The sequence below is a fragment of the Leptonychotes weddellii genome, chromosome 14, assembly GCF_054177405.1.
Source record: "Leptonychotes weddellii isolate Sample4059 chromosome 14, ASM5417740v2, whole genome shotgun sequence".
NCBI lineage: Eukaryota > Metazoa > Chordata > Mammalia > Carnivora > Phocidae > Leptonychotes > Leptonychotes weddellii.
The window spans coordinates 16,276,712-16,304,304 of NC_138382.1; the positions used below are offsets into that span (position 1 = coordinate 16,276,712).

Sequence of the window (27,593 nt, forward strand, 5' to 3'; positions counted from 1 at the left end):
TGAAAAAAGTAACATGTTCAAGACATTGCAGAATATGATTTTTTTGCGTTTGAAGATTGGTTACCCATATATTTACATTTCCTATTATCACCAGGAGCCAATATTGCCCTCAGCTGAGAAAAGAAATAAAAACACTGAGAGCTTTGGTGATCTGCCCAAGGCTATTAAGGATGTAAATGACAGGCAGGGCAGGAATTCAATTTTATGTCAGCTATTGTCTCATTCCAGTATACCAGGAGCTAACTTGACCTTGGAAAGAAAGACTTTCCTGTTTGGGGTAATTATTAACATTGTTAGGGCTCTACACATCAACTGATTAAAATCATGATGATCATGAAGATGATAAACCCTAAAGTGAAGCCTCCACACAACTCAACAGGAAGACAATCCATGTCAACACAAAGCAGAAGTACAATGGGAGCGGGGCAGGAGTTCAGGGCCCTGGGGAGACGGGATGGTCACGGATCAACCACAATGGTCTCCCACACACGCCATTCATTATTCAACTGCCTCCCTTGCTCTCAGTATAAAAGAAAGAGAGGGAACTCAGAGGCACCCAAAATAAAATCAGTGTCGTTCCGATCATCCTCAACCTTTTTGCAACTAACCACACTTCAATTATTTAAGTGGTTAAAAAATTAGAAGTTGGTTTTTCTAGATTTTAAAAAAGTCATTTTTCTACCTTTAGTAAATTATTATACACTCACATACAAAAGCAATTTCCTAACCAGATCCTGAAAATGGCCAAGTTAAACACACCCATATCTTTACCTCTAATTATAGATAGAAAGTGCCAAAATATTTTAAGATTTGATTTAGGCAAAATACAAAGTAACAGTAATGACGTGGAGCTACTTTAGAATACTTTAGATCATTTTTAATTAAACCCAACAGAGTTTTAGGTGTTAGAAATCAAGATGAAGTACATGACATGCAATGTCTCAAAGCTCCCTGGAAATATCCAAAAGGAAGTGTCAATGGGGAAAAAAAAAAAAAAAAAGCCAACTGTTCTGGCTTCTAACAAACATGGGTTTTACTCTAAAGGTATGTTTGTTTGTAAACACACCTATGCACCTGCATGCACTCATGCAAACACACACAACCTTTCAATAATTTATTTCTGGGGCGCCTGGGTGGCTCAGTGGTTAAGCGCCTGCCTTCGGCTCAGGTCATGGTCCCAAGGTCCTGGGATCGAGCCCCGCATCCGGCTCCCTGCTCAGTGGGAAGCCTGCTTTTCCCTCTCCCACTCCCCCTGCTTGTGTTCCCTCTCTCGCTGTCTCTGTCAAATAAATAAAATCTTTAAAAATAATAATAATAATAATTTATTTCTGTTGGAGTCATTACTGTATCCCATTTGAGTTCCCCCCACCCCCAATAAAAGCTTTTAATACAGACAGGACACTCTCTAGAATGTTTTGCCTGGGATAATATTGCAGAGCTTATTAACCAGTTAATAAGAAAATCTATGTCTAAATTCAAAAATAGGGGCGCTTGGGTGGCTCAGTCGTTAAGTTTCTGCCTTCGGCCCAGGGTCCTGGGATGGAGCCCCGCATCGGGTCCCTGCTCTGCGGGAAGCCTGCTTCTCCCTCTCCCACTCCCCCCTGCTTGTGTTCCTTCTCTCGCTGTGTCTCTCTCTGTCAAATAAATAAATAAAATCTTTAAAAAAAAAAAAAAAGAAAAAGAAAAGGAAAAAAAGTATAAAAAAACAAAAATAACAGAACATGTGACTCCATTGGCAGGATTCCAATAAAAACCCAGGGATGTTTTGTCACGTGTATACGGCATTCCTTCATCAGTGAAGTAACTGGCTGTTCAGAGAAGGCAGGTGTGAGAAGAGTTCAGGGTCATCACACCTGTCACCTCTCTACCAACAGAGAATGAGGATGCAGCTCTGTCTGCCAAGAGGAACAGTTGTGAAGGACTTTAGATCTAACAAGGAAGATCTAACACTGAGGATCATTCTAGCTTTTATTACAGAGTTTGAATCATGATGGTGTTTGAACATCACATGTTCAACTTTATATTTTAGGATAACAACAAAGTTGGATGCAATTCAAAAGACTCAAGGCAAATATTTCACACATATTGGGTGGATGAATAGAGGTTCGACGAGACTGATGGCCTGGTTTCCGGTTTGGTTTCTGGATTGTTTGTTAACTTTGTGAGATTTCCCCTTTTCACCAGGTTTTTTAAAGCATTTCTTTGGATGTGCTAAGTTCATACTTAGCCTTGAGGTAAGGGAAGAAATGAGTATCTCAATGGCCAAATCAATCTCATTGGCCCCAAACCTTCCTCAACTTCCAAGCCAGGCTAAAGGGATAGTGGGGTTAGTTTTACCTGTGATGGTGATAAAGGAGGTAAAGGAGAAACCCAGTTCTTTCTCCATCTTATTCTTTCCTGTTTTCCAAACTCTTACATTTCAAGCTCTGATTACAGCAATTTTCACAGTAAAGTCAACACTGCTTAATCAGAGAACTATTGGCATAAATGGAAAAACTCCAGCCCAGGATTTTGGTGGAGAATTTCTTGTTGTTGTTATGACACTAGCTAGAACTCCAAGTTCTTAGTAAGGAGAAAAATGTACCATGCGATTTTTAATATCCAATGGGACACAGAAAGAAAGAGACTGAATTTAACATTTGCCAGAGAACCAGCAACCCTGGGCTACAGCCAAAGTCTGAACATTGGCCTCCCTGTTCCCAGAAGCTCATGCAGAAGCTGACTTTTCAAACTGGATGAGGAACTGGGACTGAAAAATATATTTAAACAGATGTTTTAAAAATTAGAAAATAAGAGGGTCTTAAAATACTTCAAGCTCTGAGAAACTTGTCTATAAAAAAGTGGCAGAAGTTGACCATTTTCACTTAACTGTGCCTGATTTCCTCACAGGAGTCTTTAATAGACCAATCTGAAACTTCAGGCCCTTGCTTTCTGAGGATGATGTTAAGGTGGAGTTGTTCTATACACACAGATATGAAGCATTATCAAACCTCCTTTTGGCGTTAAAAAAAAGGAATGCCCCTGATCCTGCCCCATAAATACTAGACTTCTTTAATGTGAAGTTGGATATTTGATGTTTAAGCTGTATACCTAGAGAATTACCATCTCAATAAATAATCTATTAAAGATGAGTAAAAATATTTAACTACTTCATTTCCTAGTGTAGAATCTCCACTTACAACATGTAAGGTATTTTTACTTCAAACATCATCTATACCTTGAGCAGATTATCAACCTGACCTGCATCCCTGATTCTTTACTGACCAAAAAAAGAAATGATCATTTCTGCATAAACAATAGGAAAAGGAGGATGAGAAAGCACCAGTGCCATGACTTCCAGAGATTAAGATATAGCCCCTTCTTCTTCCCTGACCCCCGACCCAATCTCTGGAAGCTCTTGGCCTGAGACTGGCCGTGCTAGGCCCCTGTCAAACCCAAAGGAGACAGAGAGTCTGCCCTGAAATCATATAGGTCACCTGGAGATGCTACCATCACAAAACTCATCAAGGCAGCCGACTGAGCTGGACAAAACAAACATTCCCAATGCCAGCCATTCAATTCACCCTCTGGTGGAGATTAAGCAGGTCATCCCATGGAAAACATTACCGGAAGTCTCCCTCCCCATTATGGAAAGACTGATAGGAAAGCAGAACCCGGCTTGAACACTTCCAAATAATGTTAAGTTGGTTCTCAACCGTGGGTGCCTAATCAGAAGCACTGGGGAAGCTTCTAAAAGTCAATCTCAAAGCTCATCAAAAACGAATGATGTATTGTATGGCGACTAACATAATTAAATTAAAAAATTAAAAATTAAAAAAAATAAAAGGTCAGGCCACATTCCAAGAATACTTAGCCTTGACTCTCCGCAGGTGGTACCTGGATGGCAGCAGCAAATCTCCCAGGTGATTCCAAAGTGCAGCCAAGACTGAGAAGGACTATTTCCAACGTCCTTTGGCCTGATAAACCTAGCAGTCAGGAGACGGCGACGTGGGGCCAAAACTCAAGACACTGAACTGGTGATAAAGGCGTACCTGTTACCTGCAGAACTTGCATCAGAACCAGCAGAGGTCCTGCGAGTCAGTTCCACACCCCCCAACCCCCAACCCTGCAATTCAGCTGTGGTTGGCAGGATGGCCCAAGCCCATCCTCTCAACTGTGCCTTGGAATTCAGCAAAAGCAACCAATGGAAGACTAAGATGCTTTTTTGAAGGGAATTTCAGACCTCACACATTTAGAAACACTGAATCATAAATTAGGCACTTGGCGTGGAATGGCAGACAAAATCGTCCTCTTATTGCTTAATGATTAACTCTCCTTTTTAAAAATGTCGTTTTTGTGATGAGCCCTTGCAATTAGTTGTGCATAATTACATGCAAATAGGAGGGGACCCCAGTGTAGTGAAGAGCTCTCCTAAGTAGGAAGGCAGGGAAGAAGCTGGAGTCAGCCGCCTAAGAGCCCGTAGACCTTACTCCTTTTTCCAGGGATCATTGACTACAGAACGAAAAGGCTTTTGAGAAGTCAGGCAGAGCTGTCCTTTGCCCTTGGGAAATGCTCAGTCTCCATCATCCACACAGATTCTGCAGAACCTTTAGAAGGATAGAAAGTATTTCCTTTACTGCAGGACAGGCCTAGAATGAGAATTTCCCAAGCTGGACACACTACAAACAGCAAAAAATATGAAGCTCTCAGGCTTCAGTGAAATCATCACTAGTAAACATGAGTTATATACGGACTCCAATTTAGGAGCCCTGCCACTGAGCGATTACTTTTGTAATATTTATTCAAAAAGTCATAAATTCTACTATGTGCTCATACGACACTCTTGAGAGACATTCATGAAAATTAAGGCTTATCAACACAGTGAGCAAACACATATGAATCATTTCTTAAAAAAAAAAACAAAAAACAGTCAAGGTATAAGAAAATAATCTTCCAGGTTATATATCTTAATTGAAAAAAAAAAAAAACATGTTGGTTAAAAACCAAATGCTGAACTGAATTTCTGATAAAATTCCTCTCATAAGCAGCCTATCGAGTAATAGGCAAAGATTTTTAACAACCTAGCTGAGCAATCAAATGGCTAACATTTAAAATAAGACCCTCTGGGGTGCCTCAGTGGCTCAGATGGCTAAGCGTCTGCCTTCGGCTCAGGTCATGATCCCAGGGTCCTGGGATCGAGTCCCGCATCGGGCTCCCTGCCCCTTGGGGAGCCTGGTTCTCCCTCTGCCTCTCTCTCTCTCTCTCTCATGAATAAATAAATAAAAACTTAAATAAAATAAAATAAGACCCTCTAGGGGCATCTGGGTGGCTCAGTCCATACAGCGTCCAACTCTTGATCTCAGGGTCCTACGTTCAAGCCCACATTTGGTGTGGAGCCTACTTTAAATAAATAAATATTCCCTAATCACTTAATTCTTTCCTACATACTTTAAAGAAAGTGTTCCCACCTCTGAAAAAACAAGATAATGGAATTAAATAGTCAGTAATAAGCAAGGAAAGGATTGCTCAGACTGTAAAACAAAAAGCTCCTTAAGGTTCTATTCCTCTCCCTCCTAATCATTTGTTTCAAGTGATGCAATACTTGGTAAAGAACACATGTACCATGCTTCCTAAACTCATGATTTAATACATGAACACTAATCATTTTATTATCTTATGATCTGAGCATGGTACTTTGTTACAGTTTCACCTTTGGAATCGGGAAAGGAAAAATTCATTTTTCACAGAAAAAATTATTCGGCAAACAACAAAGAAGGAATGGACAACAAAGACCTAAGCAAGTAATATTAGAAACAGTAAGTCCATTTTTGGTTTTTGAATTTGCCCCAGTAATAATCTTGTATTTCTGGAGTGCCATTCCATTTGCAGAGCACTTCCTTTTGCTCATGTTGGCTTAGGAAGTAGATAGAGCATGTGTTGTCTGCATTTAACATTTGGGACAATGTAAGACCAGGGAGGTTACATGGCCTCCCCGAGGACTAGGGTGCGCAGCCACGGCCTACAGATAAAATCCACTCGTGGCCTGTTTTTGTATGGCTCATAATGTAAATAGCATTTACATTTTGCAAATAGAGTTTCCAAGTGAGCCCACTCACTCGTTGACACCTCTCTTATGGGTGATTTTGCACTATGACAGCAGAGCAGAAAAGAGACTATATGGCCCTGAAAGCCAGAAATATTTATTCTCTGGCCCTTTACAGAAAAAGGTTGCTGACTCTTGTCCAAGACCCACAGGGGAGCCACAAACAGAGTCCAGATTTTTGAGAGCCAATCCAGTGTTCTTTCTACTCAACCTTGTGCCTCTCTGTAAGCCTGTGGTCCATCCCAAGCATTTTTTTGAGGGATAAGAGGAAGTTCACAAAGCATAAATGTAGGTACTTGGAATAGAAAGAAAGAAGGCATTGAGAAGGGAGCCAGATAACAGCAAATGAGGAGGTGACAGGAGAGGAATCTGATCCCAGCAGAGACCATATCCAGAATCTCACCTGATTTAGATGATTTAAATGATGAGATTTGGAAACTTCTGAGTTGAGATTTCAGTTAGATTTGAGACTTAGAGTTCATGCTGGAATGGGACAAATATATTTTGCATGTGGAATTAACATGAATGGGGGGGCAAAGGGCAGACTGTACTGGGTTGAATAATGTCCCCCTAAAATTCATGCCAGCCCCATACCTCAGAAAGTAACTTTATTTAGAAATAGTAATAAGCAAGGAAAGGATTGCTCGGACTGTAAAACAAAGAAATAGTAACTTTATTTAGAAACCTTTGTAGGTATAATCAAGTTCTGATGAGGTCATCCTTGGGATGAGGGTGGGCTCTAATCCAATGATTGGTCTCCTTATAAGAAGAGGGAAATTTGGACACAAAGAGGGGAATGCCATGAGAACAGAGTTACACAGGAGAGAACTCTATGTGACAACAGGCAGGGACTGGAGTGACATGTTTACAAGCCAAAGGGTTCCAAGGATATCTAGCACCACCAGAAGCTAGGAGAGAAGCATGAAACATAGGCTTCCTCAGAGCCTCCAGGTGGAACCAATCAACCTTGACTTCAGGCTTCCAGCCTCCAGAACCATGAAAGAATGTGTTTCCATTTTAAGCCACCCTGTTTAAGGTACTTTATTACAGCAACCCTAGGAAACTAATGCAGATTAGTGGTCAAGAGGAGTGGCCTTTGAAGAAGAATCAAGACCAAGAGAAAAGGAGGAAGTCGTGGAGCGCCAAACCCCATAAAGAAGTTCTTGTTTAAAACATAAACTCAGAGTACCTCTAGAAGACCTTGGTGGAAAACAAAATGAAACAGAAACCCAGAGTCCCTGATGATTCGATCTAATTGGGTTTTACAAACACATGTTGCCAAGGTAAGCAGAACTGACTAACATTTAAGCTTTTTCTTCCCAGTGGATCTGTTTACAAGCCCATCCCCTAAATTCCAGGCTTTCTCCCATCACCCCTCCATGAATGGGAAACAAAATGCATTTTACAACACAGGAAAATAGATTAACTAAAATCTCTGCAAGGATGTTCCTGACATACCTCTTTTCTGAAATAACCTGAAATTTCCACAGATGGCCTAATTTTTAAAATACTTTGTACAGTGGACCCTTGAACAATGCGAGCAAGAGGTGGGGCACCTACCCTGCACAGTCAAAAATCTGCATACAATTTTTGACTCCCCAAAAACTTAACTACATAGCCTGCTGTTGACCAGAAGCCTTACCAATAACAGTCGATTAACCCATATTTTGAACATCTGTTATATACTGTAGTCTTACAATAAAGAAGCTAAAGAAAATGTTAAGAAAATACATTTACAGTACTGTATTTATTGAAAAAATCTGCATGTAAGTGGACCTACACAGTTCAAACCCGTGTCATTCAAGGGTCAACTGCATAAGTGATTAAAAAAGAATTACACACTTTTTTAAAGATTTATCTGAGAGTTGGGACACCTGGGTGGCTCAGTCGGTTAAGCGTCTGCCTTCAGCTCAGGTCATGATCCCAGGGTCCTGGGATTGAGTCCTGAATTGGGCTCGCTGCTCAATGGGGAGCTTGCTTCTCCTTTTGCCTGCCCTGCCTGCCGCTCTCCCTGCTTGTGCTCTCTGCCTGACAAATCAATCAATCAATCAATCAAATCTTAAAAAAAAAGATTTATCTGAGCGAGAGAGAGAGAGCATGAGCAGAGGGAGGGGCAGAAGGAGAGGAAAAAGGAGAGAATCTCAAGCAGATTCTCCACTGAGCACTGAGCCCAACACAGGGATCCATCTCAAGACCCTGAGATCATGACCTGAGCAGAAACCAAGAGTGGGCCGCTCAACCAACTGAGCCACCCAGGTGCCCCAGAATTGTACACTTTCAATCAGATACAATACATGTATCCAAACAATGTATCACAGAACCATCAGTCACTTCTAGAAACTCCCAATGGCTCAGTATGCACCTCTTACATTGCTTGGCACCAGATATTCTAAAGGCTAATTCTCCAACCAAACCCCACATACACACATTTTTCAGCACAACATTTTTGAAGGTTGAAACAAGATACATTCCTCCATTTCTTCAAAAGTGTAAGAAAATGGTGGTAAAGACATGAGGTTGCAAACACAATATAAAGGTAAGTCAAAAATTGGGTGCATCCTATGTTCCTATGCAATTCAGTCACTGAATAATAAAAAACTTAGATTGACTGCTTTGAAACTTTGTAGACCATATATAAAATATACATGAATACAGTTGCTACAAGTTCATGATAAAGTTGTCCTTGGGGGCCGCACTAAAGCAATGCTGGCACTTTAGCAGCTAAATTCTTTTTAGTAGACCCACAAGAGATTCATCTGAGACAGAGTATTCTTCTTTATCATGATGTCCTGTTGTGTCTTGGTATCAATTATTTTAAATAAACTATTTTTGATCTAGATTCTTAATGAACTCAGAATTTTCCAGTGGATTTGCCTTCCAGTATACCATATACAATTGTTATTTGCCTCCTCCTCCCACATTCTTGTTTCATTATTTTCCTATGTTTTGAAATATAATTGTATTTTTTTTTAAAGATTTTATTTATTTACTTGAGTGAGAGAGAGAGCACAAGGTGGGGGGTGGGGCCAAGGGAGAGGGACAAACAGACTCCCCACTGAGCAGGGAGCCCAATGCGGGACTCGATCCCAGGACCCCAGGATCATGACCTGAACCAAAGGCAGGCACTTAACCGACTGAGCCACCCAGGTACCCCTGAAACATAACTGTATTTTAAATGACCAGTGGTGATACCAAAACAAATACCAGCTTGATACTAGTACTTTATGAGAGCCTAATGCTAGTTGGGACATAAGCATCACGCTCCTAAACCATCACTTAGCTCCAAAAATAAAGAAAGAAAACCCACCGATAGCTCTGAGTGGTCTGCAGGGCATTCATGACACTATTTCCTAAGATTGGGCATTCTGGAAAAGCCCAAGATTTCTACTGTGCCAGTGGAGAAATTAATGGGGCATCTTAGCTGTATGAGTAAACGTATGTGTCTTCCTTTTCTCAGCACCCGAACAAATCAATCTAAATGCCTGCATTTCTGAATCACTGGGGACCACCACAATACTGTACAGAGCTAAAGTTCATCACATTCTTCTGGAGTTTGAGCTCCAGAGCTTCTTTGGCTTCTGACCAAAGCACTCCATCAATCTTTCTGTCCAAAGCCATATGCTATCTAGAGAAGGAAAGCATGCATCCACAAGTAGGGTCAATGCCCCTGCGGCCCTTTACCTTATTCTGCTCACACACGTACTGTATCCTCAGAGTGTCCATGGCTCTGATCATGGCTTGCATGGCGGTGAATATGTTTTGGTAAACCAGCTTCGTGAACCCCTTTCTATCTTCATCGCTGTAACCAGACCCATGGATGATTCTCATTTGCTTGATAAAGGTGCTTTTGCCACTTTCACCAGTTCCTGGTAAGACAACGTAAGGGGAAAACACAGTCAGTGGTCTTTGAAAGGAGCACACTGGGCAAGAAAGAAAGGAGCACACTGGGCAACACCTCCTGGCGTTGTTGGTCTGTATTACGAAGACTAGGTTGATGGGGTGAACTTGAACTTGGAAAGGGCCTGCCAGTAGTAGTATCCTAGACCCCAGGCAGAGGGATCCCTATCTTGTACCTTGTGCTTTGGAAGGCCTGATCTATATCTCTCTCTCTCCCTCACACACACACACACACACACACACACATACACACACACACACAATTTATTAGCGGTACACGAGTGTCTCTGTCCCTTGGAGTAATTCTAACCATCAGCTCTTGTAACTAACACTGTCTTGGCCCCAGGGAACTGCTCTCCCACACCCCTTGTCCTAAGTTCCTTCGACAATTGGCAACGGTCTGAAAGCCCCGAACATTTGAGGGTTTCATCACTGCCAATACAGCAGTGACGGTGACGGGGGGCTGCCTCAGAACTCAGAGAGCATTTGAGCAGGAGGATAAAAGTCTGATTCACCTGTCAATTCCCGCCTTTTGGACACACGAATACAAGTGATCCTTGCACAATCAATCACCATCCCCAGTTGCGCCCACTGTCTGTATTCTTGCTCCTCCTCCCATTCCAATTTGTAGTTCAGGAGCTCCTCCAAACTCACAGACCCTGCACATGGCAGCTGAGGAACAGTTCACAGTATCAAACCATTCCTACTGCCCTGAAATCAGTAGAGATGTCCAGGTGTAAGGAGTGAAATATGCCAGGACTTCACATTACTATCAGACTGAGATATTGCTCCAAAGGACAATGACAGTTATAGTGTAAGTGAAAGAGATTTCTATGATGCAATTAAAATATTTTCTAACATTCCCTGTGATAATTTACTGTACCTAAAACTAATATAATGTTACATGCCAATTAGATCTCAGTAAAAAAGGATAATTTATTGTATGAAATCCCATTACCATGTTTGTATTCTTGCTCCTCCTCCTCCAAACTCACAACCACAAGTCATGTTATACTTGTGGTCCATTTTCAAATCTCTGTATTGCTTTAAGAATTCTGTAACAATTCAGGTTGATGTGCCCCCAGCAGGGTAAAATTTCTTCAGATTGAAATTAATGAGAAACTATCTCAGAACTAAAATGATTCAAGATAAATTCTAACTTTGAATGGGTGAGTTATACAGTATTCAAATTATATTTTAACAAATCTAGTGCAAAAAAAATTGTCTCAGTATTTCTGTCAAAAGAACACAAATTACATGAAGATCTTAATTAAAATATAATTAGTGATTTTCCTATAAGGGCAGCAAAAAACTGTGGAATAGGAAATGATTTATTAATTATAAAATCTTTATTACTTACCCATATCTCATTGGCCCAACAGAATACCCAGACAGTGCAATTATAGATAAATTCAATCATCTTTGATACTTTGCTGACCCTGAGTCACATAAAAACCAGAGCTGTACACACCTTTTTTGACATTTTAGTTATGAAGATACGTTCATCATGGTAAGAGGATAGAACAGATTGATAACAGGTTGTTAGCTTGATTATAATCTGTCACTATTTCAACTTACAGGATGTGGGTTTCTATGTGGACTCTTACCTGGGCCCTGCAAACATCAGGGTAGGGTCTATCACAAGGGCCTGAGAAACACTTAAGAGACTCGATCAATTTTTCCACATGGATAGTTGAGATACACCTGTTAGCGTTTGATAAGATTTTTCCTTGCAAGAAAAAAATGTTCCTATAGATTGACCCTTTCAAAACACAAACCTGCTTTTCTGTCTATCTCCCCAACCTCACTCAAACCCTCAACAGCTAACTTCCCAGTCTTCTCAGGAAGAAAGACAAACCTCACTACGGCCATCATGGCTGTGTGGTCTGGCCCCTTGGTCTTCACCAGCCTCCTCTCACATAGGCTTCCTTCCACCCTCTACTTTCTGGCACACTGGCCTTCTTGCAGATCCTCCCTTCTCACTGTCTTTGCTCATGCTCTGCATATTCCTGGAATGTTCTTCCTTTGTCCTGCTTGCCTTGGCTCATGGCCTCCCTAATGAAGTCAGGTTCCCCGACTGGAAGTTCTCATGGTACCAATTGTAGCAACATGTTCTGGTTGCACTTTTGCCTATTAAAGTCATTCTCCATTTGACATGTGTCTCCCCTACTAGCCCCTAAGCTCCATAACAAGAGATGGGGGCCATGTGTGTTTTTACTCACATTGTCTCCCCTTGTGCCAGGATAATGTCTGACACTTGGCACATGCTTAATAACCATTTAAGTTACTTTAAATTGTGGTAAAATAGACATACAATTTAGCATCTTCCTCATTTTTAAGTGTTCAGATCTTAGGCGTTAAGTACATTCACATTGTTGCATAATCTTCAGAACTCTTCCTCCTGCACATGCGTTAAACAACTCCCCGACTCCCCGCTCCAGCTCCAGGGGACCACCATTCTACTTTCTGTCTCTATGAATGTGACTACTCTAGATACCTCATAAAAGCAGAATCACACAGTATTTGTCTTTTTGTGGCTGGCTTACTTCACTTAGCATAATGTCCTCAAGGTTCACTCAAGATGCTGCATGTGACAGATTTCCTTCCTCTTAAAGACCTGAATAGTACAGCAGTATTTTTTGAATACATGATAGCAATTAAGAGTGTCCCCAACCTCAACTACCTGGATACTACAGGTATGGGCAACAGGGTAGGTTATCCTCTCCCAACCACCCCATGAGCTATGTGAGCAGCATGACTTCAATCACAGCAGGAACCACCACAAAAAGTGGGCAAGCAGGAGGCTTATCCTAATTCTCTGTGACCTTTCCTGGGTTATTCCTCCTTCCCAGTATTGGCAACTATTCAAGTAGTCACTGTGTGTCAGCTGTTCTATACAAACTATCTCCTATCTTCTTGCAACACCCTACGAGATTTGTACCGTTCCCTTCGTTTTACAGATAAAAACCCTGGGGCTCACCAGATGTCCAACAACAGATGAATGGATAAAGAAGATGTGGTATGTGTACACACACACACACACACACACACACACTGGAATATTACTCAGCCATCAAAAAGAATGACATTTTGCCATATGCAATGATGAGAACGGAACTAGAGGGTATTATGCTAAGCGAAATAAGTCAGAGAAAGACAAATACCACATGATTTCAGTCACGTGTGGAATTTAAGGAATAAAACAGATGAACACAGGAGAGGGGAAGAAAAAATAAAATAAGATGAAATCAGAGAGGGAGGCAAGCTGTAAGAGATGCTGAACTCTAGGGAACAAACAGAGTTGCTGGAGGGGAGGTCGGTGGGGGGGGGATGGGGTAACTGGGTGATGGGCATTAAGGAGGGCACTTATTGTATTGAGCTCTGGGTGTTATATGCAACTGATGAATCACTGAATTCTATCTCTGAAACTAAAAAGAAAAGAAAAAGAAACCCGGGGCTCAGATTAGTTAAGTAGTCTCTGCAAAACCATACCATTAGCAAGAGAAAGACAGGGCTTTATTCAATGAGACTAATGAGAGACTCTTGTCAGGGAAAAAAGTCAAGGTCATGACCAGTAGGACTCAGCTATACCGGTCTAACAAAGACAAATGTGAGGTTCACAGCCACACACTGAACCCAAACCTCATAGGGTTTGGGTTCAAGCCCTAGCAGAGCCACCATCTTGCAAACACAAGCTGCCAGGCTCAGGAAGAACTTTTGGACAGGTGCGTGTACTCACAAGTAGCCTCACTGCCACCTCACTTCACCTCCGGAGGTAGGAAGGGTGGGTGCTGCCTTCCGATGTCAGAGATGCCACTCGCCCGCCGTGAGTCAGCAAACAAGGTAAGGTTGGTGCCAATGCAGAGCTGGGGCTGGAAGCCGGGCTGCCGATGCCTCAGCCTTCAGGTTTCCCAAAGATATCACCTTCCCTGAAGGAATTTTTCCCCCCTCCATCCCCTCAACAGTCAGGCCAGCCCCCTTGGAGCTCTCTAAGCACCTGGGACACCCCAGTCCCATCTCGTAATTGCTTGTTTGCAGATCTTTCACTACTTAGCCCAGTAAGGGTAAAAGCTTGAAAGTCACACATTTGGGTACCATGAATACTGTCTGCTACAGAGTTGGCTGTCAAAGAATGGCAAAATGCAGGTATGAATGGAACAAATGTGAGAAGCCACAGTTTTCTTTTATAGGCCTTATACCCTGGTCAATCACATAAAAATAAGATATGAATTGTCTAAAGGATTGCAATGACATCAGGTGCCCCTGAAGCCACCATTTCATGATGACTCTCAGCTCTCCAAATCCCATACAATAAAGTGAGGACCTGTGGGAACCGTATACTGCCTGAACTTGGTCCCAAGTCCCAGATTACATTAGATCTCTGCTCTTACAGGATCCTGGGGTCCCTGAATCTCCTTTTGTCTAAGATGCTGCCATGCATTCTTCTCTTCCACGCCAGCAAGGTTTGACCCATGGTCCAGGGCTACCTTACCCCAAGCAAATACTAATCCTTCTGCATTTTATACACCGTGAAGCTGATGTGAAAGGAGAGATTATGTGACTATCTCGAGGCAAGCTGTGATTTTGGCCCTGCGACCAGAAAAATTACTCAGGACTCAGCCCAAATTTCTACCAAGGTAGAGAACCTTTTTAGTTATAAAGGCCATTCACCTAGGGCGCCTGGGTGGCTCAGATGGTTAAGCGTCTGCCTTCGGCTCAGGTCATGATCCCAGGGTCCTGGGATCGGGTCGCACATCGGGCTCCCTGCTCCTTGGGAGCCTGCTTCTCCCTCTGCCTCTCTCTCTCTGTGTCTCTCATGAATAAATAAATAAAATCTTTAAAAAAAAAAAAAAGGCCATTCACCTACAAGAGATTAAAGCCAACCCCACCACCAGCCTCAAACATAGTAAGTTTTTAAAAGTCATTGACTTTTCCTTTTGGACAGGGAGCATTTCCAAAAGAAAATGTTAAAAATGATTTTAAATATTAATAAAGAAAGATAAAAGCTTATTTGATAAACACCAGTATTTTTAAATATTCTTCAGTTTATATTGCGGTTATTTGAAGAATAAGAAACCAAACATGGAGGATAAAAGGCCAGGTTAAAGGCAAAAGAGAGATTGAAAGACATGCTCCACTGGGGGGCTGAGGTCCAGAGAACAGAGTCTCAGGGTGGGAGGTCCACTGCCTCTCACATAAGCTGCAACATGGATATCCCAGTTAGAACCTTCTTTGTCCAAAAGGGAAACTGAAAACTAGAGAGATTACATAGTTTATTTAGTCTTTGCCCAAGGTCGCTCAGCTTGGAAGTGCTGGGTCTTGGGTCGAAATTCAGGTCTGTGTTGGTATGTGCCTTTCCCATGATAACACCTTGTGCTAGTTTTACACTGAGCGTTTCCCCAAATAAATGGTCAAGTCCCACCCTCTTATCGTTTTAAGCACAGTCTTTGTCTGGTACTGACACTGCAACAGTCGGGACTTTATCTCGAATCCTTCAGAGCTCTGCTCTAAGTGAGATGTTTCCAGCAGCGGATGGGGGCAACAGAGGGGAAAGGTGGGGCTCTCTCTGCCATGACCGCTGTGACTGGGACCAACCAGAGGAACCAAGAAACTCAAGCTAAGGATCTGAGCTGACTTTCCGCATTTGTTCTCAGCAGAAACTCAACACTCATACTGAGTACAACTGTTTGTTCTGTGCAAGTAAAAGATCTAAAGGATAGGAGTTTTAGAATGAAAATGATTGGTGACTGGAGGATTAGGTGACTTAGCTTTTACCTCCCACCTAATCACGTCAGTAGCATGGGCTATTCTGCTTTGTTTCTTGTCTCTTTGTGAGGACTTTCTCTTGGGTTCCCCACCCAAATCACCATGCTACAGCAGATAATGAAGACAACCTGAGCCCTCACTCCGGAAGCAGCTTTTTAGGTCACAGGGAGGGGGAATGCCTTTGGTGGGAAGGTGAACTTTGGTGTCAGGTTACCAAGGGATTCTATCTGAGGGGGGAGGTGACAAGGGAGGGTGGAGGAGGGGCAGAGGTGGGGGTACCCAGAAGGGACCATAGACTGGAAGGACTCACTCCTGGACCCAACGCTGCTAAAACACCAGACAGGCAAAGGAATAAAATTAAATCCATCTCCATATTCTGTTCCAAATATTAATAAAGGAATTGGCTCTTTTCCCCCATTTAGTTTTTACTTCAACGTTTGAGTATTTGGAGGAAAAAAAAAACCCAACAATGGTTATAAGTACTTTTAAACTTTCATTAAGTTTGAGGTTCTTGCTCTCTGTCATCCTACTACAACTAGCCTCTGTAATGAAATCAGCGGGTAGCGTCTTGGTAAGGCACTTGGCTGGTAACAGATTCCCCCCAGAGGCTCCAGGACCAGTTCTCTGCCCCCTCGCTCTCTGGCTCAAACTGCATCTCAAGTAAGGCTCACATACTCCCCTGAGTCTCTCCCTGTTAAGCTCTGCCTGGGCTCTCTGCCTCTCCCCAGCCCCTTAAATAGGAGCTATTTCCTTTCCCAGAATAGCCACTCAATAAGTGGTTAAACTGAACACACATAGCTTGCTACTTTAGCATGCTTGGCATACGCCATATGTGTTCTGTTTCATATAATTTGCGTTCTATTTCAAGTTAAAACTCACCCCTACAGGCTTTTTCTTTCTGTGGCTGAGGCACGTGCACCTTTCACCTTGCGGGGCTGCAGGCTATCCTACGAGGCTCCTGCCACTGGCATTTCCTTAATCACTGTCTCTCAAAACTCCATCATCTGAATACCCATCTTGTGATTTTTTTTCCCATGTTCATATACCACCTATATGAATTTTTATTATTTAGAAAAAATTTTTACTCAGGTTGTTTTGAAAGGAAACACGAACGTTATAAGTGAAAAACGAGTACCATTTGCCATGTGTTGTAACAATGTAAGACTTCAGCAATATTCCAAATGAAAACATCCTGTCTATCAGTGATCCAGGTATCACATTTTGGTAAATAATACATACAAATCACTATCCTCTTTCTGTGAAATTTGCCCTTTTACTTAAAGGAATCTCCCCTTCTTTTTTCTCTAGGGACCTCTGGAATTCTACCCATGAACCTCATCCAAGTACGAAAAAAAACAAAAAACAAAAAAAAAACTGAGGGTTAAAACTCATGTTACTGAAAAGGGGCCAACAAAATGTCTTAGCACTAAAATTCTAAACTCTTTCTGAGATTTGAGAAAGCAATGTGAGATTCAACTTCCAGCTTAATTTTAAATACACAGAACAGCTCATGGGGAAAAAAACAGTTACTTTTTAGGAGCCAAGAGGGAACAGAGGCCAAAGCAAAATAAATCCTTTGCAAGTGAAGACCAAGGACATTTGAACAGTAAGCCAATTGTTCTAAAGTTCACCTACAATCTTTTGTAAAGACAGCCTCCCCAAGGGCCAAAGCAAGGAGCTGATAAAGCTGCTCAGAGGGGCAGAGCCGTCTCCAATATTCTGGGATGTTTTCTGAAACCATCTGTGAGAAGCCATTGTCTTTTAGCTCAGCTTTACAGAAGACAAAAACAGAACAAAATGTAAGTCAAAACATAAATGGGGACACAATTCTGGATGTTGGTATCAATGATCTGAGACCTACAGGCAGACGAGGGTGTGGACCTACGGATGTGACCTGCAGGCTGGTTCTATAGGGCTTTATTTCTCTGCTATCTCTGGAGCCTAAAACACAGCACGCAGGAGGAACCTAAGGAATCCATATTTGGGAATGGTTATCTGTTGACTAAGACAACCAGGATGATCATGATTTTGAAAAGAAATAGGAAGTAGGTTTGTCTGGCCAAGAGAAGATTCAGGACCTGGATGGGGTCTGTTGAGTAGACAAAACACCCCCACACAGGAGCAGACACCCTGCAGGTTCCCCTTTCTGATGAGGACACGTGAGACCCAGTGCCAGCCAGGCAGGGAGGCTTGGGTTCCATAGCGGGGTTTTCTGATAGTGGGATTAATGAGTTAAAAAATTCTTTTTGTCAAATCTTTAAGCAGGAGCAGTTCTCAGCAGCAAGGAGGGCTGCCCAGGGAGAGTGTCTCAACTTGGGGCACTCTGGCCCCGAACTCACAGCTGACCTTGGGCAGCCGCCAGCCCACATAGCAGGAGTTCCTGCACCTGTGAGTGCTAGAGTCCTGGTGCTTGCTGCTCTCGATACCGATGGCGGACAGAATCTGGCTAAGTTGGGGGAAATTCCAAATGATTTCTCACTGTGACATCGGAATGAATGTTGGTGTTCCACCAAAATTCATCTGTTGAAAACCTAATGCCCATGGTGATGGTATTGAAAGGGCCTCTGGGAGGTGATTAGGTCATGAGGATAGAGCCCTCGTGAATGGGATTCATGCCTTAATAAAAGAGGCCCCAGGGAGCTCCCTCACTCCTTCCACCATGTGAGGACATAAGGAGAAGTCTGAAACCTTGAACTGAGTGCTCACCAGAACCAGACCATGCTGACACCCTGATCTCTGACTTCGTGCAGGAACTTGGGAATATGCATTTTTGACCACAACTCCAGGGATTTTAATACACCCAGCCCACAAACGCTTTGGGAAGCACTTTCCCAGGGCTCTTTCGAGGGCAACATCCACTAACATAATCTACCTGGGACAGGAATGCTGAAGTTTTTATATCATATTTGATTTACTTGATGGGTTTTTACACCCAGTCCCAATTTAATTTATGCATAAATAAAATATCCCCATAGGAGCTCTGTTTTTCAATTTCTAGAGGGAAAACATTTTTAGAATGCCATGAAGATTCACTTATTCAAGTCAGTCCTGTCTGCTTCTGCCCAGCCCCCATGTCACCATCACAACCATGTCACCTTCTCCAGCTTCTGTGCTTTCAAACAGAGGAGGTGCTAGTTTTTACCAAAGAAGCAGCAGCGATGTCCTACGAACAGAGAACTGGAAACAATCAAAGACAGCGTTCATGGCTGCTCTCTCAACAGAAGAGGTGAATAACAGGGCTTCTGAAACAAAAAGGGGAAGCTGCAAGAAATTAAGTGAGGAGGTTTAGTAAACAGTTTGAGATTAAAAAAAAAAATCTGAGACTAAAACAATGGGGGGAATTCAAAGATGATGTATATTTTATAGTCTTTCCATTTCACATTAGCCTGCCAAATCATCTTTAATGACTCACCAAGAAGAGCAGAGTTCTGAACAATTCCTATGGCAATTCCTGCCATTTTCGGTCATCCTTGGCCTCATTTTAATGAAGAAGGTATTTAAGTTCAAACTTGACTTCTGAGTTCTTATTTCCAGGAAAAGCCAAAAAGTCACGCTAACAATGGTAATCACAAAAAATTTTTGAATAATTGTTTTTCTGATTTGAAGTATCAAAAACCATGTACTTCTCACAAGTGTCATAGTGTATTTAAAAGTTCAATGCAATGGGACAAGGCTAATTTTTACTCTAAATTGAGTTATTTACCTATACAACCAAATTTCTCTAAGTTGTTTTAAATGTGGTATTCTTTAAAAATGCGATAAAATTTGTTTCCCTCAGTATTAACTGCTTTATGTCAGGAAATAGTTGTCACTGATTGCTATGTCATTGATCTCTTGTATATGGTCACGTGATCCAGAGGTCTTAGTTACTTACCAAACATTATAACTGACCCTTCCATAAAGATTTACACAATTTTGTTCATTCTGTGGCAATAGCTCATTTGTGTAAGATTCTGGAAAAGTAACACAATATACAGAATCTTAAGAATCAAATGCTTGTTAGTGACAAAATTCTCTTCTGGAAAATGCCCTGAACATCAATTATTTTTCCCTAAAAATGGAAAACTATTCAAATAAACTCTATGGCTGACAGGTAAAATATTAGCAATTTCATTACAACTCATTTCACTTGGAAAGGAGGGTCATGAGATCCCTATCTGCTCTATGATTCTGACTCATCATTGGTTTACTTTCCAAAAAGACAAATTGTAAGCATTTTCATACATGGTTTTAGAATCTTCTACTGTTCACCATTCCTCCTGAAAAGTAACATTTTCCACACATTCTTACAGAAATGTTCACCAAGAAATCATAACACTAGGGCACAGATAAGACTTTGGCCTCTCAACCTTTGATAGAATATGTAAAATTTTTTTTCCTTTTTCAAGTTTTTATTTCAATTCCAGTTAGTTAACATACAGTGTAGTATTAGTTTCACGTGTAGAATTTAGTGATCCAACACTTTTTTTTTTTTTTGAAGTAGGCTCCATGCCCAGCGTAGAGCCTAATGCAGGGTTTGGACTCACAACACTGAGATCAAGACCTGAGCTGAGATCAAGAGTCGGAGGCTTAATTGACTGAGCCACCCATGTGCCCCTGATTCAACACTTCTATACAATACCCGGTGCCCATCAGAAGTGCACTCCTGAATCCCCATCACCCATTTAACGCACCTCCCCACTAGGAAGCAACAGTTCGTTCTCTATAGTTAACAATCTGTTTTCTGGTTGGCCTCTCTTCCCCTACTCCATGTTCATATGTTTGGTTTCTTAAATTCTACTTATGAGTGAAATCATATAGTATTTGTCTTTCCATGAAGAATTTCCATTCATAGAAAAGGGCTAGCACTACACTCAAATGGCTAACACTACAGTGAAGCTCAAGTGAAAACTTGTGCTTGTACAAGTTACCATCATCTCAAAGTTTGATTTTGCTCTTATGACAAAGAGGAGAAAGAGCACAGCAAAGACAATAGTTACTTAAAGGAAAATAAAGAAGCTCTTAAAAGAGAATGGACCTAAAATCCTTAAGCCCCAATAAGAGTAGGCAAGGAGACGAGGTAACAATTTCGAAACACTAAAGCATCTTGCTAAAATAGCAGCAACTCCCTGATCCGCTCTTCTTTCCATCCCCTCCCACCCCCAAAATAAATTTAAATGAAAATAAATTGTTACTTAAACAAAAGTGTTGTTACATGTAGGATCATGTTAAGAATGAAAACTACAGCAGCATTATTTGCAATAGCCAAGATATGGAAGCAGCCCAAGTGTTCATCGATTGATGAATGGATAAAGAAGATGTAGTGTGTGTACAGACATATATGTATAACTACATATATACATATGCACACAATGGAATATTACTCAGCTATAAAAATGAACGAAATCTTGCCATTTGCAACAGCATGGATGGAGCTGGAGGGTATTATGCTAAGTGAAATAAGTCAGAGAAAGACACACCATATGATTTCACTCATATGTGGAAGTTAAGAAACAAAACAAACAAGCAAAGGGGGAAAAATGCAAGAGAAGTAGTCAAAACAAGAAATAGACTCTAAGTTATAGTGAACAAACTGAGGGTTACCAGAGGGGTGGGGGTGGGGGGATGGGTTAGATAGGTGATGGGGATTCAGGAGTGCACTGGCTGTGATGAGCACAGGGTGATATATGGAAGTGTTGAATTACTATACTATATACCTGAAACTAATATAACACTACATGTTAATTGGAATTACAATAAAAACTTAGAGTAAATAAAAAATAAAAACCACAAGAATTCCAAAACTGCAGGGTTTTAAAAGTACAATGCACTATCACTGTGTTGGATGAAAAAGTTAAAAAATTGTTATCTTTTAGTCCTTCTCACCATTCTGGCAGAATATGGTATTAGTTTTATTCAGACTTAAGTAGATATGCAAATAGGTATCCGGTAGTGTTCAGCCCACCACTGTGATCAAAATATGTGAATTTACGTTTGAAAGGTCTAAGAACAAAAGGGTTAAGTCACAGCAGTATATTGGCAAGGTCATCAACCACTTAAAAGTCAGGCCATGTCATTTTTGCCTTTCTTCCTCTCCTGCAATGGTCTGCTAACATGTCCAACTCGTCCTCACACTGCTCCAGCATCACCTTTTCCATGAATCCCCAGAAGTCCCAGGTAGAAACGCTCATTCTCTTCTTCCTGTTACGACTATCTATTTACATCCCACTACTGTTGCATTTATCATGATGTTTATATGTTTACATGTATTCAGTAGTCTGTGATTTCCCTTAGATCAGGAACTCTCTTCTACCTTTGGACCCCAGGACTGCGGACAACACCTGCATAGAGTAGATACTCAATAAGTGAATATTTTAAGAGTTACCTAGTATCATGTTCCTTAGCATTCTGATTGACACACAGCCTTGGAATCTTTCCTACCATTCAATTCAGAAGGGCCTTTCCCAACATAAATGAAATATCCTCTCCTGCTATAATTTTGCTCTCAACCCCCAAATCAACAAACAAGTTTGTGCCCACTCAACTCCCAAGTTCTCATCAAACTATCTTTATTATGTCTTCATTCTCTGAAAAAAATTTTTTCCTCCCTGGTGCACAACTGGGAATCAAGGAAGATCACAGTCCAATTCAGGATGTGCTTAGAGTCATTTCAATCATTTTTGAGCACATTGTAAGTGCCTAGGCTGAGCACGAGTTCTAGGGCATATGTCTCCATGCAAGCGGGGAAGGCCAACTCCTCGGTTTCCTTTCCTCCAGGCCCAGATCCCTTTGAGTCTCTGTCTCCCCAAAACTATTAGTTCATGAATGATTAAAACTAAAACATTAGGGTAATAATTTTTCAACGTGTCTCTTACAGATACCCCAAAAAGTTAAATATGTATATATTTAATTTCCAAGGGACAGTCTAATGATTCATAACTAATAACAATCTCTAGCCCCACTCATCAAGCTCTGCTTGTGGAAATAGGTTTTCAAAAACTATCTAGACTTCCCTTTCCAGGGTGGATTAAAATGACCAGAATGACCATATCTTCCAGTTGCCCAGGACCAGTCCCTAGTTTATACTTGTCGTCCTGAGGTAATTATTAATAGCATCCTTTATCATTCTCAAATGTGTCCTGGCTTGGACAATGAAGTATATGATCACCCTTAGTATAACTCTGTCATAGTGGGGTTGAGAGACACTTGACAGCATCCTCTGATGTTACAACTCTAATTCACTACTTAGCCCAAGGTAAGAAAATCTGTCACCAACCAGATTTTCCTTTTCATAAACCTCCACTATAACAGCAGTGATAGCAAAACCCAGCTTTCCAGTAAAACAAACATGTTTCTTATATTGGGAGGATATACTTTTTTGAGCTTGCTATAAAACCAGCTCAACAATGTTACCCAACTAGCTGCTTTGTTACACAGTGGGAAAATGTATGCAAAAGAGGTCATTTCAGCCAAGCAAAATCTATGAGATAGCGATTATCTCTATTAATTACATATGTCTCCAGTGACCTACTTGTGGAGGAAAAAAAACTTTCCACCAAAAGCCAATTTGATGTCTCTTCCAAGGCTGTACTTAAACATATGAAAGAAATTGTTAGTCTCTTTTCTTGTTCTACACTAAGCTGCCTTTGCTGTGATAATAACAAGGCTTAGTCCTCTAAGGTGATGGGAAGCAAGAGAATCATTTGAGGATTATTTTCATTTCACCCCAATGATACAGACAAGCTCTTGAGGTCTTGTCTTTGGACTGATGGAGAAGGCACTATGGCAAAATAACTATAACCAGGTGCTCATTTTGGCTTGAGTGTTTCTTTCTTGGAGATAAAGGGCCTATCTTTCTGAAATCCTAGATTTTTATTTATGTATTTATTTTTAAGTAGCCTCCGTGCCCGGCAAGGAGCCCAATGCAGGGCTCGAACTCATGACCCTGAGATCAGGACCCAAGCCAAGATCAAGAGTTGGATGCTTAACCAACCGAGCCACCCAGGTGCCCCTGGAATTCTAGATTTTTTTTTTAAGATTTTATTTATTTGACAGAGAGAAAGACAGCGAGAAAGGGAACAAAAACAGGGGGAGTGGGAGACGGAGAAGCAGGCTTCCCGCGGAGCAGGGAGCCTGATGCGGGGCATGATCCCAGAACCCTGGGATCATGACCTGAGCTGAAGGCAGATGCTTAATGACTGAGCCACCCAAGTGCCCCTGGAATTCTAGATTTTTAATGTACTAATCGACTGTCTGACTTTAGACCAATTACTTAAACTTTCTGAACCTCAGTTTCCTCATCAGTTAAGGAGGCAGAATAATACCATTTCTGTCATCATTGGTTCTAAGAATTAAAGTCACTTTAATTCTAGAAAACACTATTCAAATAAGTATTATGATATGTGCTGCTAACTGTGGAAATGGAAAGATGAAATTGAGGGTTTAGAAGACTGAATGCATCTGCGAGACAAATTTAGACACAAAAATCATAACCTTTCAGATCAGGATGTTGGTGAGTTTTCTAATAATGGGGAAGTTAGGGAAGTAGTGCCTGTTTTCATTTCCTAGGTTGTTATAACCAAGTACCACAGACTGGGTGACTTAGAACTATAGAAATTTATTCTCTCACAAAGGCTTCTGAGGGAAAATCTCTTCCTTGCTTCTCTCCTGGCTTCTGGTGGTTGTTGACAACCCTTGATGCTTCTTGGTCTGTGGCAGCTCAACTCCAATCTATGCCATTGTCTTCACTTGGCCATCAGTCCACTGTGTGTCTGTCCAAATTTCACTTATAAGGTCACCAGTCATAATGGATTCAGGGCCCACCTTAGTCTAGTATGACTACATCTTCACTTGATTGCATCTGCCAAGACAGTATTTCCAAATAAACTCACATTCACAGATTCCAAATTCATCATGAATTGGGGGCACTCTAGTCAACCCACTACCTGGTTGAGAAAGGTCATCACAGGCTCAACACTCCAAGAAACTTGATGTAATAATTACTGGTAGGATTTTACAGAAATTTAAAGGATATTAGGGGATTCCTCCACATTTTCTAAACATAGCAAACCTTTTATACTTCCAACATGAAAGGGAAAAGGGCTTTTCATTGTTTCCATTTGTCGTAACTACCATTTGGACTGTTTCTGGGATGCTCAAGAATTTTCTCCTGAAAGTTTTTGCCCCAGCACTCATGTTTTATGTGAAACAACCTTCTTCACTGAAGTTACTTTATTAGGAGTAAATGTGGGTAAGCAATTAAGATTCTGCATCAACGTGGCAACATCACTGGAATTTCATCAGCAACAACCCCACAAGTTTAGATTCAGGGGTCCGATCCCCATGTTATTTGGCCAACTTTTTGTTCAACTTTTTAACTTTCAACTTGAAAATCTTTTGATAAGGCATACATTTACTAGTTCAACACAAACTCTCCCACATTCTATCCCTAGTCCCCACTGTCTTATACGAGGTCCCATCACACATTTATGGTACCTGCTGGAGCCCTGGAAGCAGGAGTTTGCCAGCCCTGAACTCCGTGATCTCTCATAATCCATTTCACCCCAAATCCCCTCACTCGACAATTATGGGGCTATTTTCCCTTGTTATTCAGTTGTTTTGTAATTATTCTCAGTTCAGCTTTTTCTCCCCCACAACTAGATTAAAAATAGCTTTGTATTTTGTATCCTCCCACAGCACCTAGCCTAACAATCTGCACAGAACAGACATTCAAATGCATGCTGGCTAAAAACCAAAGGGCCAGCAAGACAACATTCCGCCATTATTCTCATCTTCCAGGGCTCGACACAGTGCCACCCTTAGAGTTGGACAGAGAAGCTTCCAAATGTAGAAGGCCTTATTCTGAACCTCATCCCTCCCTCACTGCCCAATGGAACGGTGAGGCCAAAGGACCAAGGGATCATGCCCACTTATAGTCCATGTTCTCTCCCTAGCTTCACATCCATGCTCCAGGCACTTAAGACCCTGGAATTCCACTGGTCTCGGGCCCACTGCCATGGCCTATGTGGGCCCTTCCTCAATCCATCCTCTTGAGCATAAACATGCCACTAGAAGGTACATCCCTAGTCTTGAAGGGTAGCCAAGGGACAGATGTTTTGACAAGGTGTGGACAAAGTTGGATGTACTGGCATGATTACATGCAAACCTTCTGCACTGTGGGGGGGGGGGGGTGGGAGTGGCAAGGGGATGCTAGCTTGACATCCAGCTGCCGTTTATACCCATGCCCGGGTCCAGTATGTGTTAAGTGGTTCAATGGGCATTCAGGGTTGAAGAGGTAAATATTAACGGCAGAATTCTCCTATCTCTCACTTTTACACAGGACATACTCTCCAGTCTCAGTATATTTTGGTATAGATCTACCCATTAGAGAAATAATGGACTTTTAGTTATTTGCTGAAAGAATGACAAATTAAAAAGAGTACTTGTTTTCACCCAGGGCTTCTAGGAGCTGAAGAAAACTTCAAAAGCATGTAAGGATGGTACATACTATTAGCTCAACGTGCTAAGATTCTTCTGAGTTAGCCAGTGTTTCTGGACCAGCCATATTACCCAAGAAAATTGGGAATGCTGTCACATGGTCACAACATTCAAATCAATATCCAAAAACCATAACCACAGAGCATATCTAGGTTCCAAATGCATGATTATAAAATACATTCAAGTGAGGCACCGCAGTGTGAAATCAATTTGACAGTACTAATGAGAAGTGCATTTAAAATATCTTTGACGTAGCCATTAAATCACACTTTATATATTCTCCTGTGATCCAACCATTATCTATACTTTGAAATCCAAACACAATCTAATGGGAGATGGAAATGAGATGGACTTGGCAGAATTTCACCAAAGTCAGGTTGTCCACAGGAGAAACAAGATTAGTTATAGGCTACAGTGCATATTAAATGTGTGCATATTAAAACAGTCATTTCCATATTCTCTCTCATACACTGGAATATTAGTTACAGTAGGTCTCAAGCTCAGACTTGAGATTTTCCCTTACTGGTTATGATACTGTGAGCCTAATTCCTGCTTTAAATCCTCTATGGAAATGAAAATTCAGCTCTGATTTTCCTGATGAAGACAGTGAGTATTTTTAAGCCACTTGGTCAGTCTCCAGTTGTCCCTGCCCCGACTCCAACATATATGGATGCATGTTTTTCCACTATAGACTTCAGGGAAAAAATTTCAACCTCTTTGGCAGATTAGTGAAGTATTTTCATTCAACTCTGTGCAGAACTTACATGCCCACAAACCAACAACAATCCAAACCAAGAATCCTTGGCTAATGCTCTCACACACAGTTTGATGTACATTCTCCAGCTGTTTTTTTCTTCTTCTCCCTCCTCCTTTCTCAAATTCTGCATCTTCTTGGGTTCCTGGAGGATACGTTTTTTCATTCATCCACTAATTTTTTATAATCAAAACACTGTCCTGCAGATCAGCAGGATTTTTAACTTTCTTTGTTGTGATTATGACATCAGGTCAACCACCAACTGACATAAACTCATCCTCTGTCTACCCTATCCTGCCCTTTTCCCCCATGAAGTACATCTGTGACAGATAAAAGACTAAGAGTCTAGACATACACATACACTCACCCACCCATCCTTTCATATAACTTTAAGTCTCCAGGCCATCAGGTGCTGAAGCTGCTTACAGACTGAAGCTGAGCCCCTTTTACATGGAAACTTGTCCTGCTCCTAAAGTCTGGTCAGTTCCAGCCCACAGGAGGAAATGTAGAGAGAAAATACATGAAAAGGACTGTTTTCCTACTAGATCTTTGGGAACCAATCTTTTAAAAGGGGGGTTAGTAGTGTGTCCTTTGTTTTTCTTTTTTTTTTTTTTTTTT

At 41.4% G+C, this 27,593-nt stretch overlaps 1 protein-coding gene across 1 annotated transcript in view; it reads right to left on the reverse strand.

Annotated features, from left to right (window-relative positions):
- The window catches only part of GNA14 (G protein subunit alpha 14), a 161,173-nt gene that overhangs the window by 61,825 nt on the left and 71,755 nt on the right, over nucleotides 1-27,593 (reverse strand). The window contains exon 2 of the mRNA XM_006730928.3: nucleotides 9,764-9,948. Coding sequence (XP_006730991.1) covers nucleotides 9,764-9,948 — 185 coding nt within the window. The remainder of the gene's footprint in view (nucleotides 1-9,763; nucleotides 9,949-27,593) is intronic.